Source organism: Eleutherodactylus coqui, chromosome 4, assembly GCF_035609145.1.
Source record: "Eleutherodactylus coqui strain aEleCoq1 chromosome 4, aEleCoq1.hap1, whole genome shotgun sequence".
Lineage (NCBI taxonomy): Eukaryota > Metazoa > Chordata > Amphibia > Anura > Eleutherodactylidae > Eleutherodactylus > Eleutherodactylus coqui.
In genome coordinates, this window is record NC_089840.1 from 57,376,023 (window position 1) to 57,390,269 (window position 14,247).

Consider the following 14,247-nt stretch of genomic DNA (forward strand, 5'->3'; position numbering starts at 1 on the left):
AGTTTGAGTACAGTGGTGCCTTGGGTTAAGAGTTTAATTCGTTCTATGAAGCATGGGCTTATGGGAACGCATTAATGGCGTTTCAGTTCATTTCAATGGGGAAAATTTTACACTACATGTAAAAAAACAAAGATCAATACTCACCTACCCCGGCGTTCCGGTCCTAGCGGGGGTCTCCGTCGCTGCTGCAGCCTGCCGTGTCCTTCTTCACGCCGACAGAGCACCAATGAAAGCCAGCACTGGGTTAACCACTTACAGCCATTCAATGACATAATTGAATGGCTGCAATTGGTTAATCCAGCACTGGCTTTCATTGGCTGATGCAGCGCTGGATTAACCAATCAGAGCATTCGCTTGCTGGAAGCGGGGTATTCAAGCACCGCTTCCAAGAAGAAATGCTCTGTCGGCGTGGGGGAGGACACAGCAGCCTGCAGCAGCATTGCAGGCCATCGCAAGGACTGGAACGGCGGCGGTAGGTGAGTATTAGACCCCCTTCCCCTGAGCATAAGCCTGCAAGCTTCTTGACTCGCGAGCAGGCTCGTAACCCGAGTTTTTGCTCTTAAATCAGAGCAAAAATTCAGGTGAGAGCCTGTTTGCAAGTCAAGAAGCTCGCGAGCTAAGGCACTCGCAAGCCAAGGCACTACTGTATTTGGATATTGTGGTGCCATTCTGTGCATTGTATGGTACTAGAAATACTGTATAGCACACAAAATAAAAATGCGTTCCATTTTTTTAATGGACGTTCCCCCACACTTCTCCAAAATCCACTTATTTTCTTTGATAAGGGTGCTACATAGATGTAAAGGTCTGATGAATGTGCTCCAGAATATGTACATTATAAAAAACCTTCTGCAGCTCACCTGTGTCTTGTGTTCTGGCTCCTTTAGATTTACATACAAGGCTTGGTCATACAGAATTTCTCCAGTGACATTTAATTGTTGTGTTTCCTTTATTAGCTACAAAAACAAAACACATTTACATAAGATATCTCTGGGTCAGCATAAAACTAGAAGGAAGCACATACTTATATCCTAAACACTCCCAACCTTGCAAGTGTGGTGACATTTTGCAGATCTAGCTTTGACTTGGGTAACCTTTCAACTACTGATAGAGACACTATGGATCTAGGGCTGCCTTCACATCTGTGATGGGGATTCCATTTTCCGTTCGGAGAGCAGGAAAGGGGAATCCCTTGGCGAAACGGGTCCATCTTATGACGCAACAGAACAGTGCCGAACGGACCTCATTGATTATAATGGGTCCATTTGGTTTCCGCTCAGCTGCCTGACATTTTACCGGAAGAAAAGGCCCTAATTCCTCCGGTATTTTGTGGTATTTTGATGGAACTTCTGACCGAAGTTTCCAACATAGATGTGAAGGCAGCCTAACTCTACATATGTTTCCACTGTACAAATGACAGAGGTTCAGATGTGTCATATACTAGTGCTACCCACAAATACCAGCCAATTCTGTACAAGAGTGGAGGAAGAAGCAAACAAGAATAAAAGAGCAAACAGATGTTGTGTATGGTAATGTATAAGAGAATTCAATGTTACCTCATCAATAGTTTTCAAAAATAATCTTGTCGTTATCTTTATCTTTATCTCTTCCTTTCCGGATGTGATGTTGCACAAGATAAAAAGGCACATGGGTTCCTTATTCTAAATAATGAAAAGCAGAAGAACTGAATGTTGTTGCACAAAAAGGCTTAAAATGTTATGTAGAATAGTGGGATTATTTACTAGCCCTATTTTCCATGCAAGGAAACAGGAATTAAAGAGTATGTGTCAATTTTTGAAGATCCTCTGAAATGTCATTGAGACGTTTTACAAGATGTCATCATTCTGGGCCTTTTGAGTCACTCTGCATTTTTGTCAGCAGTTGGATAGTTGGTGAGATTAATGCCAAATGCATCTCTTTTTCTCTCTCTCTCCTTGAGGCTCGTTCGTACGCTAATACTCGAATGAGCATCAAGCTCGGCAGTGTACGTTCGCTCAACTCTAGTTACCATGTACCCAAGGTATGCGCACGTTTCGCCCTTAGCTTCGTCCAGGCATAATCTTGCATAATTTCTTTTAAATCCATTTAATAATGGTCATTTTCACTTTAGCTCATTTAACTTCTGTTGGCAGGTTGATGTGTTTTATCCCAATTGAAGCCAGTGGCTATTGACTTCCAGAGGAAGACTCCAATCTAGGGTCGTAACGCCTAACTGTATTTTGATTAATTCCTGCATAGGGAAATCCATCTTGGATTTTACTGGACATTTGTGAACAGAGCCAATGTATTTGCAGGGCCAATTTTTTTCTTTGGTTTTTTTTCAGCCTTGCTTCCTACAGTGTTCTTCAAATATGCCCTGACTTTACTATGGGTCACATTACTTAGGCTTTCCCAAAAAAAGTTAGCAGAAAAGAGGTGAAAAAGAAAGTAGGTTGGGATACTATGGAAGTCCATAAGTGTTTTTGTAACTAATACTTCATTTCCCTATTAATAGAAAATGATTAAAATTTTGCTAAACAATGTGAATGAGTGAAATTCAATATGAAACTCAAACTTTGTGAATTGAATCCCTCAGCTTTTTATGGGATATGAGTGGGCAGGATCCAGTTATATTGAAAAGCATAGTCCATTCCACCTTTCGATACACTTGAAGTAGAGTTATATTGACATATATTGGCTAAATTGACTGATAGCAAAGTCACTCTCAGCATACATCTGATAGAACTCCATAGGCACATAAGATGAACATTTCCTGACATGCTGAATGTAGCACTTTAAATCAGTCTGTATAGAAATAGTAATATAGATTTAATGTACGGAATCCTTTGCATTTATTTCAAAGACCCTCGAAAGATCCCGGAGGTTATTTATAAATATTAAAATCTTTTATATGAACCATTCTTACAAAATTGTTTTCATAAAACTTACTTTGAGTCGATTTCCGTATCTGCAGGCTTGGGTTTCCTTTATACATAGAGTTGAATTCTAGAAAAAAAGAAAGGTATGATTTAATTAATGGCTGAATTAGAAAACAAACTTTTCAAAAAGTAAAAATTGTATCCATAAATACAGTGAGAACATTATACTAGACCCATTATGCACACCCTTTGAACACTACGCCCAATAGTATGGATATGGACATTGTTTAGCAGCTTTTCCTTCTAGGAAGGGTGTCTTGAGTTCAAATGCAACCAAGGACAACATCTGTATGGACTTTCTTCTTCCATATCTTGTGTGTGTCTTTGTAAATGCTCAATTTCCTCCTATACTGCAAATACATACTGATGGGTTAACTGGCTTTCCATGAAACTGGTGCAGCAGATGCCACCAGTCATAACTACATTATTATGGGACTGCAATGTCAACTTTGGCCACCACTAAGGAATTGATTTTTCAGAGACTGACAGCCTGTACGAGGCTTACACAGCAAGTGGACAGGGCTAAAATAGTGTGGGTTTGGGGGGGGTTTGGTACCTAGAGAGTGCTGGAGTTGACTAGGTGAACTGCAGAAGGGCTTCCTCCATGGTGCTGGATGCTTCCAGGAAGCAGTATTGATAAGCAGCAAAGGTCAAGCCTGTCAAAGATGGAGTGACTTAACCATCTTAAAGGAGAATTCGCCATCAGGATCAAACCCAGGATCGGTCCCCACAAGTAAGTATGCGGACACTAAGGCTAAATTCACATATGCGCTAGAATTTCTTTTTCCTGCCTCGTTATAGGAGCAGGAAAATGGAATCCACGGGGGAATGGTACCAAAATGTGCCAAACAGGCCCCAGTGACTATAATGGGGTCTGTTCAGTTCCTGCACCTGTCTGACATTTTTACCAGGCGAAAAATTCCTGCAATCACGACTGTGCCGGTGGCTCTAGGCGAAACCTCCAATGCAGATTTCTTCACCGGACTGAGACCAGAGACTTTCATTAGTGACATTGCAACAGTGGCTGCTGCATGTATGGCTATCTCAGTAATAAGGCACAGACACTGGGCTGCATCTGAACTACCGTGTTTCCTCCAAAATAAGACACCGTTATGTTAATTTTTGCCTCAAAAGAGACACAGTGTCTTATTTTCAGGATGGGGGGGTCTTATAATACTTATCTAGCAGGGTCCCACGTGCTGGTCTCCGTCGCTGCTGCAGGCTTCCATGTCCTCCTGCACACAGACAGAGCAGCTCTTCCTGGTAGCGGGGCTTGTATACCTCACCTCCAGCAAGCTAATGCTCTGATTGGTTAATCAAGCGCCACATCAGCCAATGAGAGCCAACACTCAATTAACCAATCACAGCCATTCATTGAATGACATAATTCGTGATGGGACCTAACGCTGGATGCTAGGTGAGTATTGTTGTTTTTTTCCATGTAGTGTAGCTAGGGCTTATTTTTGGGGAGGGATTATATTTGAACTCCCCCCCATGGGTAATTTTTCTCTTGAAACAAGAATAGAACATGCAGATGTGTGGTTTCGCACCCTGCAAGGAAGATTTTAACGATTGTTCTTTTGTGTGATGATTCGTTTACTGCATTGAAGTTCTTAACTACCATAAGTTCTAATTTTCACTATCCTTAATTAAACTGTGCTATGTTATTGTTTGTACTGGACTTGACTTCTTGCTCTGTATTGTATTCCCCGATACCTCATGAGCAATTTCTCTGTCCCGCTACACTGGCTCTAATGTGTATTTGACACAATTTAGGTTGTTAGCCCTATTAATGGCAAAAACTGATGTGAGTATTGGCAATTACTTGTTGATTACATGGGAATACATTGTTGATCAGATGGTTTCCAATCACTGGGACCTCCACTGATGTCGTGAATGGGGTATGGTGTGTCCTGAAGTTAGGGCAGTCACACATGTGCACCGTTACTGCATTCATTTCAATGGGACTGCCATAGATAGCCAAGTGCCATCTCCAGTGGTTCTATTAAAATAAATGGAGCAGTGGTGTGCATGTTTGACTACTACTGCCCTCACTTCGGGATGCACCAGAGTCCTGTTCGAGATCAGTGGAGGTCCTAGGGATCGGACACCATCTGGTCAGTAAGTTATCTACAATCCTTTGCATAGGAAATAACGTGCTTTCATGGGACAAGGTCCCAATTTAGCAAATATCTATTTTTGTGATGTGTCATTCTGAGATGTACAGTATATTTTTGCATGTACCCAATTTACATTTCAGGATCCTGTAAGCACTGATTGTGCAGTGCCTTAGGCTCATCTAGTACTATGCAGTTTTCTAATCTTGGATAACTCCTTTAAATTATGTACATCTTGTGAAGTGTTCACTCTTACATAATAAAGCAGAACATCTACGCCCTCTGTAACTTTCCCTGTTCCTTCTCTGAGTGTCCTCTAAGTCCTACAGAACTGTGAGCACCCAAACATCATAAATACACGCAATTTACATATTAATGTACCTAGTTTAGTGCACTGATATATGCATTTCCCTGTTCTCTACGGAAGTGTTTTGCGGCTCATTACTTTCTTATTGCTATTAATAAAACATGAACATTTCTATTATGTAACAAAGGTGAAACTTATACTGACTGCTGATCAAATGTTTTGAAATTCATCTGTAAATTTACACATCATAGTACATCTAATAATAAATAGGGTTGCTTGTTCTGATCAACCGAGTGATAAAATTGCCCCAATTTTTGCAAAATTAGATCGGGGCATCATAACCCGATTTTTAGCAAAAATCGCCAGAAAATCCACTTACCAATTAATTGTGTGTGTGTGTGTCTATGAAAGTGTGTCACTTGTTAGCACTGTTGTCTTTCAGTACAGATGTCCCATGTTCGAATCACCTCAAGGATAACATCAGCATGAGCTTTGAAAAACCCTATCCAGATGTTGTCCGAGGTCAGATTTGAACCTCTAACTCCAGCACTGCAAAGGAGCTGTACTAGCAACCAAGCCACCACAGTTTATCTTCTGGTGGAGGAAAATATGGAGAATAACAAAAATAATAAGTACACAAAGAGTTCTATGTTCAAGCCTGACCAAGGGCAAAATCTGGATTGGGTTTTTATGATCGCTTTGTGTTTTTCCTTGTTGTTCTTTCCCTCCAGTAGAACCAAATGGACAACTGTGGTGGCTTGGTTGTTAGTACTGTTGCTATGCAATGATGGAGATGTAGGTTCAAATTCTACCAAGGGCAATATCTGGATGCAGTTTTTCAAAGTTCATGTAGATGTTATCCTTGAGGGAATTTAACCCCAAAACCCCATCAATGAAAGGCAGCAGTGCTTACAACTGAGCTACTTTCATAGAAGAAAACACACCCATACTCACCCTTAGTGAAGCCGTTTCACTAATTGGTTATTCCGATTCTCAAACTGTTTTTTGAAAATTGGGTTGGGTATTCCCAACCTGAGAATTTCAATAATTGCTTAACACTATGAATGAACATAAGGACATCTGACTGGAACCCACCAGCGTTGTCTGGATGAATTGTACTTCCAAAATAGTATTACTTTTCAGTTCAACGGGGACCTGCAACTGTAGTCTCAGTTCAGCACCAAATGGATTTTCTGCACTCACCTGCGAACAGAATAATATGTAATGAATTGGGGTAAATAAACTGCTTGAATTACTACAAATCGGGTGGAGCCTTGCGCACTTACATTAAATGTGTATTGGACATCTTCATACAATGCTGGAACAGAGGGTATTGTCACATACAGTGGAGCCTGCTGGCTAAAGCAGTAGATAAATGTTAGGTAGCAGCAGTACATTGCTCATCGGGATGTGCATTGAAGGAGTATTCTTATCTGAGATTTTCCACAGAATATACCATGAATGTCTTATACATGCAGGTCCTACTTCTGGGACCGACATCTACAATGGTGCTTGAACGTTTGTCCAGAATCGTCCATATTTCTGTTTATATTTGACCTAAAACTACTTCAGATTTTCATATAAGACATAAAAGTAGATAATGAGAACCAAATCAAACAAGTGAGTTAAAAATATTAGATTTAGCCATTTATTTATTGAGGAAAATGATCCAATATCACATGTTGGTGAGTGGCAAAAGTATGTGAACCTTTGCTTTATGTATCTTGTGTGATCTTTGTGCAGCAATAATGGCATCTATACATTTTTGGTAACACTGGTCAACATGATTTTTTTTACAAGAATATTTAATGGTGATTCTAGTAGTATTTCACCTCCTGAATTCAAATATGTTAGAATTTTTCCATCAGGCAGGGTTTTTTTTCTGAAACTTCTTTTGCCACCAATGTAACAAATGGTAAATGGTAACCAAGTACCGTGAATACTTGCTGCTGATATGAAAGAAATTTATGAAAATATGAGACCGTTGTTTGAAAAAATCCAGTATGAAAAATCTAACTGGAATATCTGTGGAGATTTGAAGGTCATTGCTTTATTACTTGGAATGCAACTTGGGTCACTAAAGTCTGCTGTTTCTTATGTGAATAGGACAGCAGGGACTGGAAGTCTCACTATATTCAAAAACAATGGCTTAAACATACATCTCATTCCGGGACAAAACAATGTGTCAAATGTATCTTCAGTGAAGCCTGAAAAAGTGTATTTGCCTCCACTGCATATAAAACCAGGACTGATGAAACAATTTGTGAAAACAATTTATGGAAATTCTGTAGCATTTATGCATTTGAAGTGTAACATTTCCCAAAGTTAGTGATGCCAAACTTAAAAAAACGAATTTTTATAGGGCCGCAAATAAGATCAGTGATGGATGATTAAAAATTGTACCTTGTCATTCAAGAAGTCTCCTCTTCTTTTCTTGGAAATCATAAATCAGAAAATTATTGTGATCTAGGGAGTAATTTGTGAAATCACACTAAGCTATGGGATGCAATATGTCCTTAAAACTTCACTTCTTGGACTCCCACCAGGACTTCTTCCAAGAAAATGTTGGGGCTGTCAGTGACCGGCATGGTGAACGTTTCCAACAATAGATTTCTATGATGGAACAGAGGTGCCAAGACAAAAGGAGTCCCAGTATGCTGGCTGACTATTGCTGGACCATGAAGAGAGACATTCCGGAAGCAAAATATTCCTGTCAATCATCATCAAAAACTTTCTAGGTAAACTGTATTTTACATAATGTTGACTTGGATAACTACTAATTTTATAAAACTTGAAATGTGGGTCACAAAACAACCTTTCCTGATGGAAAAATGTACATATTTGAATTCAGGAGGTACAGATAGTCCCCTACTTGCAAACATTCGAGTTACGAATTTCGCAAGATACGAACAATCTGTTCTGCACAGTATGATGTAATGCTATGGCATTACATCATGCTGTGCAGGGACCGGACAGGCTTCTATCAAGCCTGATAGAAGCCTGTCTGGTCAGATCGCGGTTGCTAGGCAGCCGGGGGCCTTCTGAAAGGCCCTAGGGCTGTCTATGCAGAGCACCTATCAAGCCGTGTGCTTGATGGGCACTCTGCATAGGCAGCCCTAGGGCCTTTCAGGAGGTCCCCGGCTGCCTAGCAACCACACAGCGTCCCGCGATCTCATCGTCGGACGCTGTACGGGCCCCCTGAACGTCGGGTGCAGGCTGTTTCTTACAGCGGGCACCCGGCGGCAGCAGTTCCGACGAGCCGCGCCGCTCGTCAGAACTTTTAACACTTTAAATACCACTGTCAGAGCAGTATTTAAAGTGTTAACAGTTCAGACGAGCGGCGCGGCTCGTCGGAACTGCTGCCGCCGGGTGCCCGCTGTAAGAACAGCCGGCACCCGACGTTGTATGGAGCGGGATCCACCCACGATCCCTCTCCATACTACCATTTGTTTGGACTTGCGAACAAAATGGACTTGCGAAATGGACTAACTGTATAGAGAAATACTCCTGAAATCACCATTAAATATGTATTTTTACAGTTTTTTCTCAGGAGGTAATGCAATTTAGAGGAGAAAAAGTAAAATGTTTTATTTTTGCAAATACGTTATTTTAAAGGCAGGTTTTCTTTCTATAGTGCACATGAAAATGAAGATTTCCCCCACAAAATAGATACCCGTTTTTCCTTTGTTCAAAAACATACCTATTGTGGCCCTAATCTTATGTCTGGATGTACAACGGGGCCCAAAATGAAAGGAGCAGCCTGTGGCTTGAAGGTGATTTAGGCTCCATTGCCCACTTGTAGAGCCCTTAAGTGGCCACAACGAATGAGAACCCCCACAAATGACCCCATTTTGAAAACTAGACCCCTTAATGCATTAATCTAGGGGTCTATTGCGTATTTTTACCCCACAGTTTTTGAATAATTCTGGATAGATAACAGCAATCACGTGATCAGGAACTGCATACCACGACCCCTGTGACATCTCCAGGCTCTTGGCTACCTTTGATAGCCAAGAGCAAGGAGATTTCAAATTTCCTAGGCAATTCTTGACTTTTACACGTGTCCGCCATTTTGCTAACAGGCACAAGTGCAGAAGCCAGGGTAAGGTCCGTGGATAAAGATCCTATTGTGGAACAAATCTGGGGACCTTAGTTATGTAATTTCATCTTCCCTCATGGATACAATACGTAAGGGGAGATTAAACTTTAATTTTTTAAACTTTTGATTTTAACTTTTTTTAACTTAATATGATCACTGTTATCCGATGGATAACAGTGATCATGAGACCGGGAACTGCATACAGCAGTCCTTGGTCACATCTCCCTGCACTCAGCTATCTGACATCCAGGCAGATTTCAAATTTGCCAGGCTCCCTGCCCTTCTGTGCATGCTTGCATGCACAGAGGCCCACGGCAGGTCCCGATCCCCGCTGGACATCACGGAGGATGGGAATAAGTATTTACCCATGGATCCGGTCCATGAGGGCAGCTGAAACGTTAAGTTTTTCTTAGTTTTCCATTGGATACCAGTGATCACAGGCCTGGGAATCGGTCCCCGCTGATATCTCCTGGCTACCCTCAGGAGCCCTGAGCCAGGAGATTTCAAATCTTCTGGGCGATCCAAGCTGCTGCGGGTGCGCATGACCTCATACGTCTGGCACGCATGAGCAGAAGACTGGCGTCAGGTCCTGGAGGACTAGATCACTGCGGGACATCATGGAGGATGGGGGTGAGTACAATGAGCTGCTGCCATGGATCCGATCCATGATGGCAGCTGAATTTTTAACTATATTTTACTTTTTATTAACTTTTTTGCGATCGGCGTTATCCATTGGATAGCGCCGATTGCATTGCCAGAGGAGGCACCCCGCGGCCCCCCATGACAGTTCCAGGTTGTCAGCTACCTCCGGTAACTGACAGCATGGAGCTGACAAGACCAGAGCCTGCAGGGCTTTAATCCTCAGGGGATGTATGTTTTTACGTCCCTGAGAATTAAAGCCCACTTAGCTAGGATGTAAAAAGGCAATGGGGTTAATAAACAGGTCTCCCACTCTCACCTGGTTGTCATCCCATTGATTGAAAACACCTGACTAAATTCACCTTCAAATTATCTGCTAATCCTAAACGTTAACATACTTTTGCCGCTCACAGACATGTAATATTGGATCATTTTCCTCAATACATAAATGGCCAAGTCTAATATTTTGACTCATTTGTTTGATTTAGTTCTCTTTATCTACTTTTAGGACTTTTGTGAAAATCTGATGTAGTTTTAGGTCAAATAAAAGCAGAAATATTGAAACTTTGGAGGGGTTCACAAACAATCAAATACCACTGAATGTCTAATTCTGGCCCTCACTGCCATTGACCCAGCTGATAGCAGTGGCTTACCAATCTTTTTCTGAGGTCTTACGTGGCACAGGAATATATATTGCATCATGCTACACTACAGCTCTTGGGTGCACATATAAGCCACATAAATAAGTTTATTTATTTCTCTACCTAGGCCCCCTTCACACGGGTGTATTTGCGTACGCAATACATAGAGAATAGAACCAATTGATTTGAATAGGCTTGTTCACATGCTCTATTTCCCGCCTATTTGCTCACACAAAGGCCCCACGGTAGCTAGGAAACGCATGAAACATTGCATACTTCTGCAAGAAAAAGAACATATCTGGAACTCATTAGAGTAATTAGCCATTTCAATCGCTGTATATTTTTTTGTCGTACATAAGTGAACCTCTCTTGCAGGTGCAATAAGTACAGTAAAATACGCCGATGTGCATGCAAAAAAATCATAGTTTTTTTCTGAAAAAAACACTAAGCTAATGTGCGCACAAATACGTGTTTACTAGTGTGAAGGGGGCCTTAGGCATTGATTACATGCTATTACCTTATGTTGTTATAAGTGTTATGGAAAATAAATAATATCCCTCTGACTTCACTGTACTGCTCCAAATTGGTTACAATGATAAGTACATGCATGCCAAACTGACACTGACACAATGTTCGTCAACATCGGTACACTTCTGGTTTCTTAATAAGATCATGGCACAAATATACCCTAAATGATGCAGCAATAGAAATACACGCCCCCAAAGTCATAACAAATCATGATTGGCTTAGTTTGTAATGACTTACATATGTTAATGCCCTAAGGTGTCTTACTACTAAAATATGTGATTTCTTATAAATAAAACTTAACGAAGAATAGACTTATTAATATCCCTGCTTGACCTAAAGAATCCAAAGGTATGGGGCCCCAGAGTGCTCTCCTGCGAAAGATATGTGGGAGGGCAGCCTGAATCTGTGAACTGTGTGTAGGTGATAGGACACACAAGAATCTAACACTTACTAGTGTACAATATTGAACAAGTTAACAATTTAGATGCTGTTATTTACTCGGAAGGAAGATATACCAATTTGTATAATATAAGGTTATAATCAAATGTGACAGTCAAAGACCTTATACAACTAATACTCAAGGACTTACACAGAGAGGACAGCACTGAAGGAATGCTTTACAGCAAGCACAGTGTTCTGAACCAGTGGTGCCGACACATTGTTAATGCTGGAATCAATGAAATGATATATTAAGAACAAACACCAATACATCTACCATATATATTCATGAAATAAGCTGAATATAATCAGTAGTCTTCTCAATGACCTACAGTTAGCAGCACCCAAAATGCACAATTCTGACATACATGGAAGCCCTGAAGCCATCAAGTAAAATAACTGAATTTTCTGCTAGATTTCACTTTCAATATATGTCTACTTACGTTACGAAATTTTTTTTAGGTTGAAGCAAGAATGAAAAGCTTTTTTTGAATAGCCTAATATTAATAACTTACCTATGGCCTGAATCACACATTCTTAGCTATATACTGTAGCACCCTGTGCAGCAAAAATGTCTGGGTACTGTGTGATGTAAAATACTTTCAGGTAATAAAAGACAAATGTACGGTATTATACAGGTGATACCCTAACCTTATTGGCTGACCAGAAAAATTATATCTGCAAACTTTTGAAGCACAGAGGCCCCTTGATTGGCCAGGTCAAAAAAAGAATAACAACATCTTGCCATATTGAAAGGGCCTCTGTGCTCTAAAAGCTTGTAAATATATTTTTGGTCCACTGCTAATTTGCATACGGTGCAGGATAAATCTAAAGTTTGATATGTGGATATTGGAGCCTTGCTGTAAAGAAATAAAAGTATCTATGAATTTCACATAATGGCACACATTGTATAGTATAGTTGGTTTGTAGGCCAAAAAATAGATCACAGCCGCGGCAGAGAATCGCAGAATTTCTTCCATTGTTTTCAATTGGGCTGGTACTGCTGCCGCAGGTCCCATTGAAAATAATGGGGCAGCGATGCGAGATCACGCAGCAAAATAGAACATGCTATGATTTGTTTCCTACATAGCAACACATAGCGGTGCCATCTAGGAAAACGCTCATGTGCATGACTGCATTCAAAAGAATGGGGTTCATATTTGTGCATCCCAAAACGCAACAAATCTCATGTGACTTCCCCCCCCCCCCTGTTATGGCAGCCTAAGGCCTTAGTCAGACGGGCGTTTTAGCCGCGATTTGCGCATGCGCATGCGTCCGGTGATTTTTTAAAACCATTGCTTTGCAATGGTATCGGACACATGAGCGCTTTTTATGCACTCGTCCGATAAATTATAGAACAAAAAATCGCAGATCGCACCTATCTGCGATCTGCGATTCCTGTTCTCTTCTGTATATGCGCTCAATGGGGCCGGCGGCAGCAGCGCCGACCCCATTGAGAACATATAGAAGACAAATCATTCTTCTCTGCCACAGCTGTAACAGCTGTGGCAGAGAAGAACGATGTTTGCCCATTGAATTCAATGGAGCGGCAATACAGCCGCTCCATTGAAAGCAATGGGCTGCCGGCGTGCGCGGGGTGAATTGTCGGGAAGGGGTTAAATATATAAACCCTTCCCTGCAATTCATCCTAAAATGTGTTAAAATAAAAAAAAATTGTATACTCACCTTTCAGCTGCAGCCGGAGTCCAGCCGCGGCCGCTGTCAGTTCTCCTGAATTGCTTCTTGGCACTATTCAGCCGGCGGGGCTTTAAAATCCCCGCCTGCTATATGATCTGCCTCTGATTGGTCACAGCCTGACCAATCAGAGGCCGGTTTCACTCACACACCCATTCATGAATTCATGAATGGGTGAGTGACTGCTAACTCTCAGCGCTGAGCCAATCAGGGGCAGGTCTGACTCACATCCATTCATGAATTCATGAATGGGTGTGAGTGAGGCATGCCTCTGATTGGCTCAGCGCTGAGCCAATCAGGGGGCAGGTCTGACTCACACCCCCTTCACACCCACTGCAGGACGGCCGCTCGGAGCTCCGGCTGCCGGGAGAAGGTGAGTATACAATTTTTTTTTATTTTAACACATTTTACGATGAATTGCAGGTAAGGGCTTATATATTTAAGCCCTTACCGACAATTCATCCCGGGCTCGCCCGCAGCGCATTGCTTTCAATGGAGACGGCTGTATTGCCGTCTCCATTGAATGCAATGCGCTGGACAGCTCCGGCCCGTTTCTAATGAAACGCGGCTAGGAGCAGATTTTCGGGCGATTTGCGGGCGACTTGCGCGCACCGGTCACGCGATTTGCGGATGCGCATCCGTCATGCGATCCGCAAATCGCGCGAAAAAACGCCCGTCTGACTAAGGCCTAAAGGTGCTTTCAGACAAGCAGAATATTTCCACAAGACACACTTAAAGACGTTGAACATTCTGCACCAAAGTCACATGTAGACATGTGGGTATCGGAGCGGACGTCCGCAGCTGCATATTAATCTGCGTCTTTCAGTATGTCCTGCAGATATATTCTACTCGTCTGAAAGCACCC

At 41.7% G+C, this 14,247-nt stretch overlaps 1 protein-coding gene across 1 annotated transcript in view; it reads right to left on the bottom strand.

Moving 5' to 3' along the window:
* ITGAE (integrin subunit alpha E) overlaps window positions 1–14,247 on the bottom strand; it is a 108,554-nt gene that overhangs the window by 5,390 nt on the left and 88,917 nt on the right. Inside the window, exons 25-30 of the mRNA XM_066599509.1 lie at window positions 11,839–11,916; window positions 6,629–6,701; window positions 6,438–6,545; window positions 2,929–2,985; window positions 1,557–1,661; window positions 861–956 (exon numbers count right to left, since the gene is read on the bottom strand). Of these exons, the coding sequence (XP_066455606.1) occupies window positions 861–956; window positions 1,557–1,661; window positions 2,929–2,985; window positions 6,438–6,545; window positions 6,629–6,701; window positions 11,839–11,916 (517 nt within the window). The remainder of the gene's footprint in view (window positions 1–860; window positions 957–1,556; window positions 1,662–2,928; window positions 2,986–6,437; window positions 6,546–6,628; window positions 6,702–11,838; window positions 11,917–14,247) is intronic.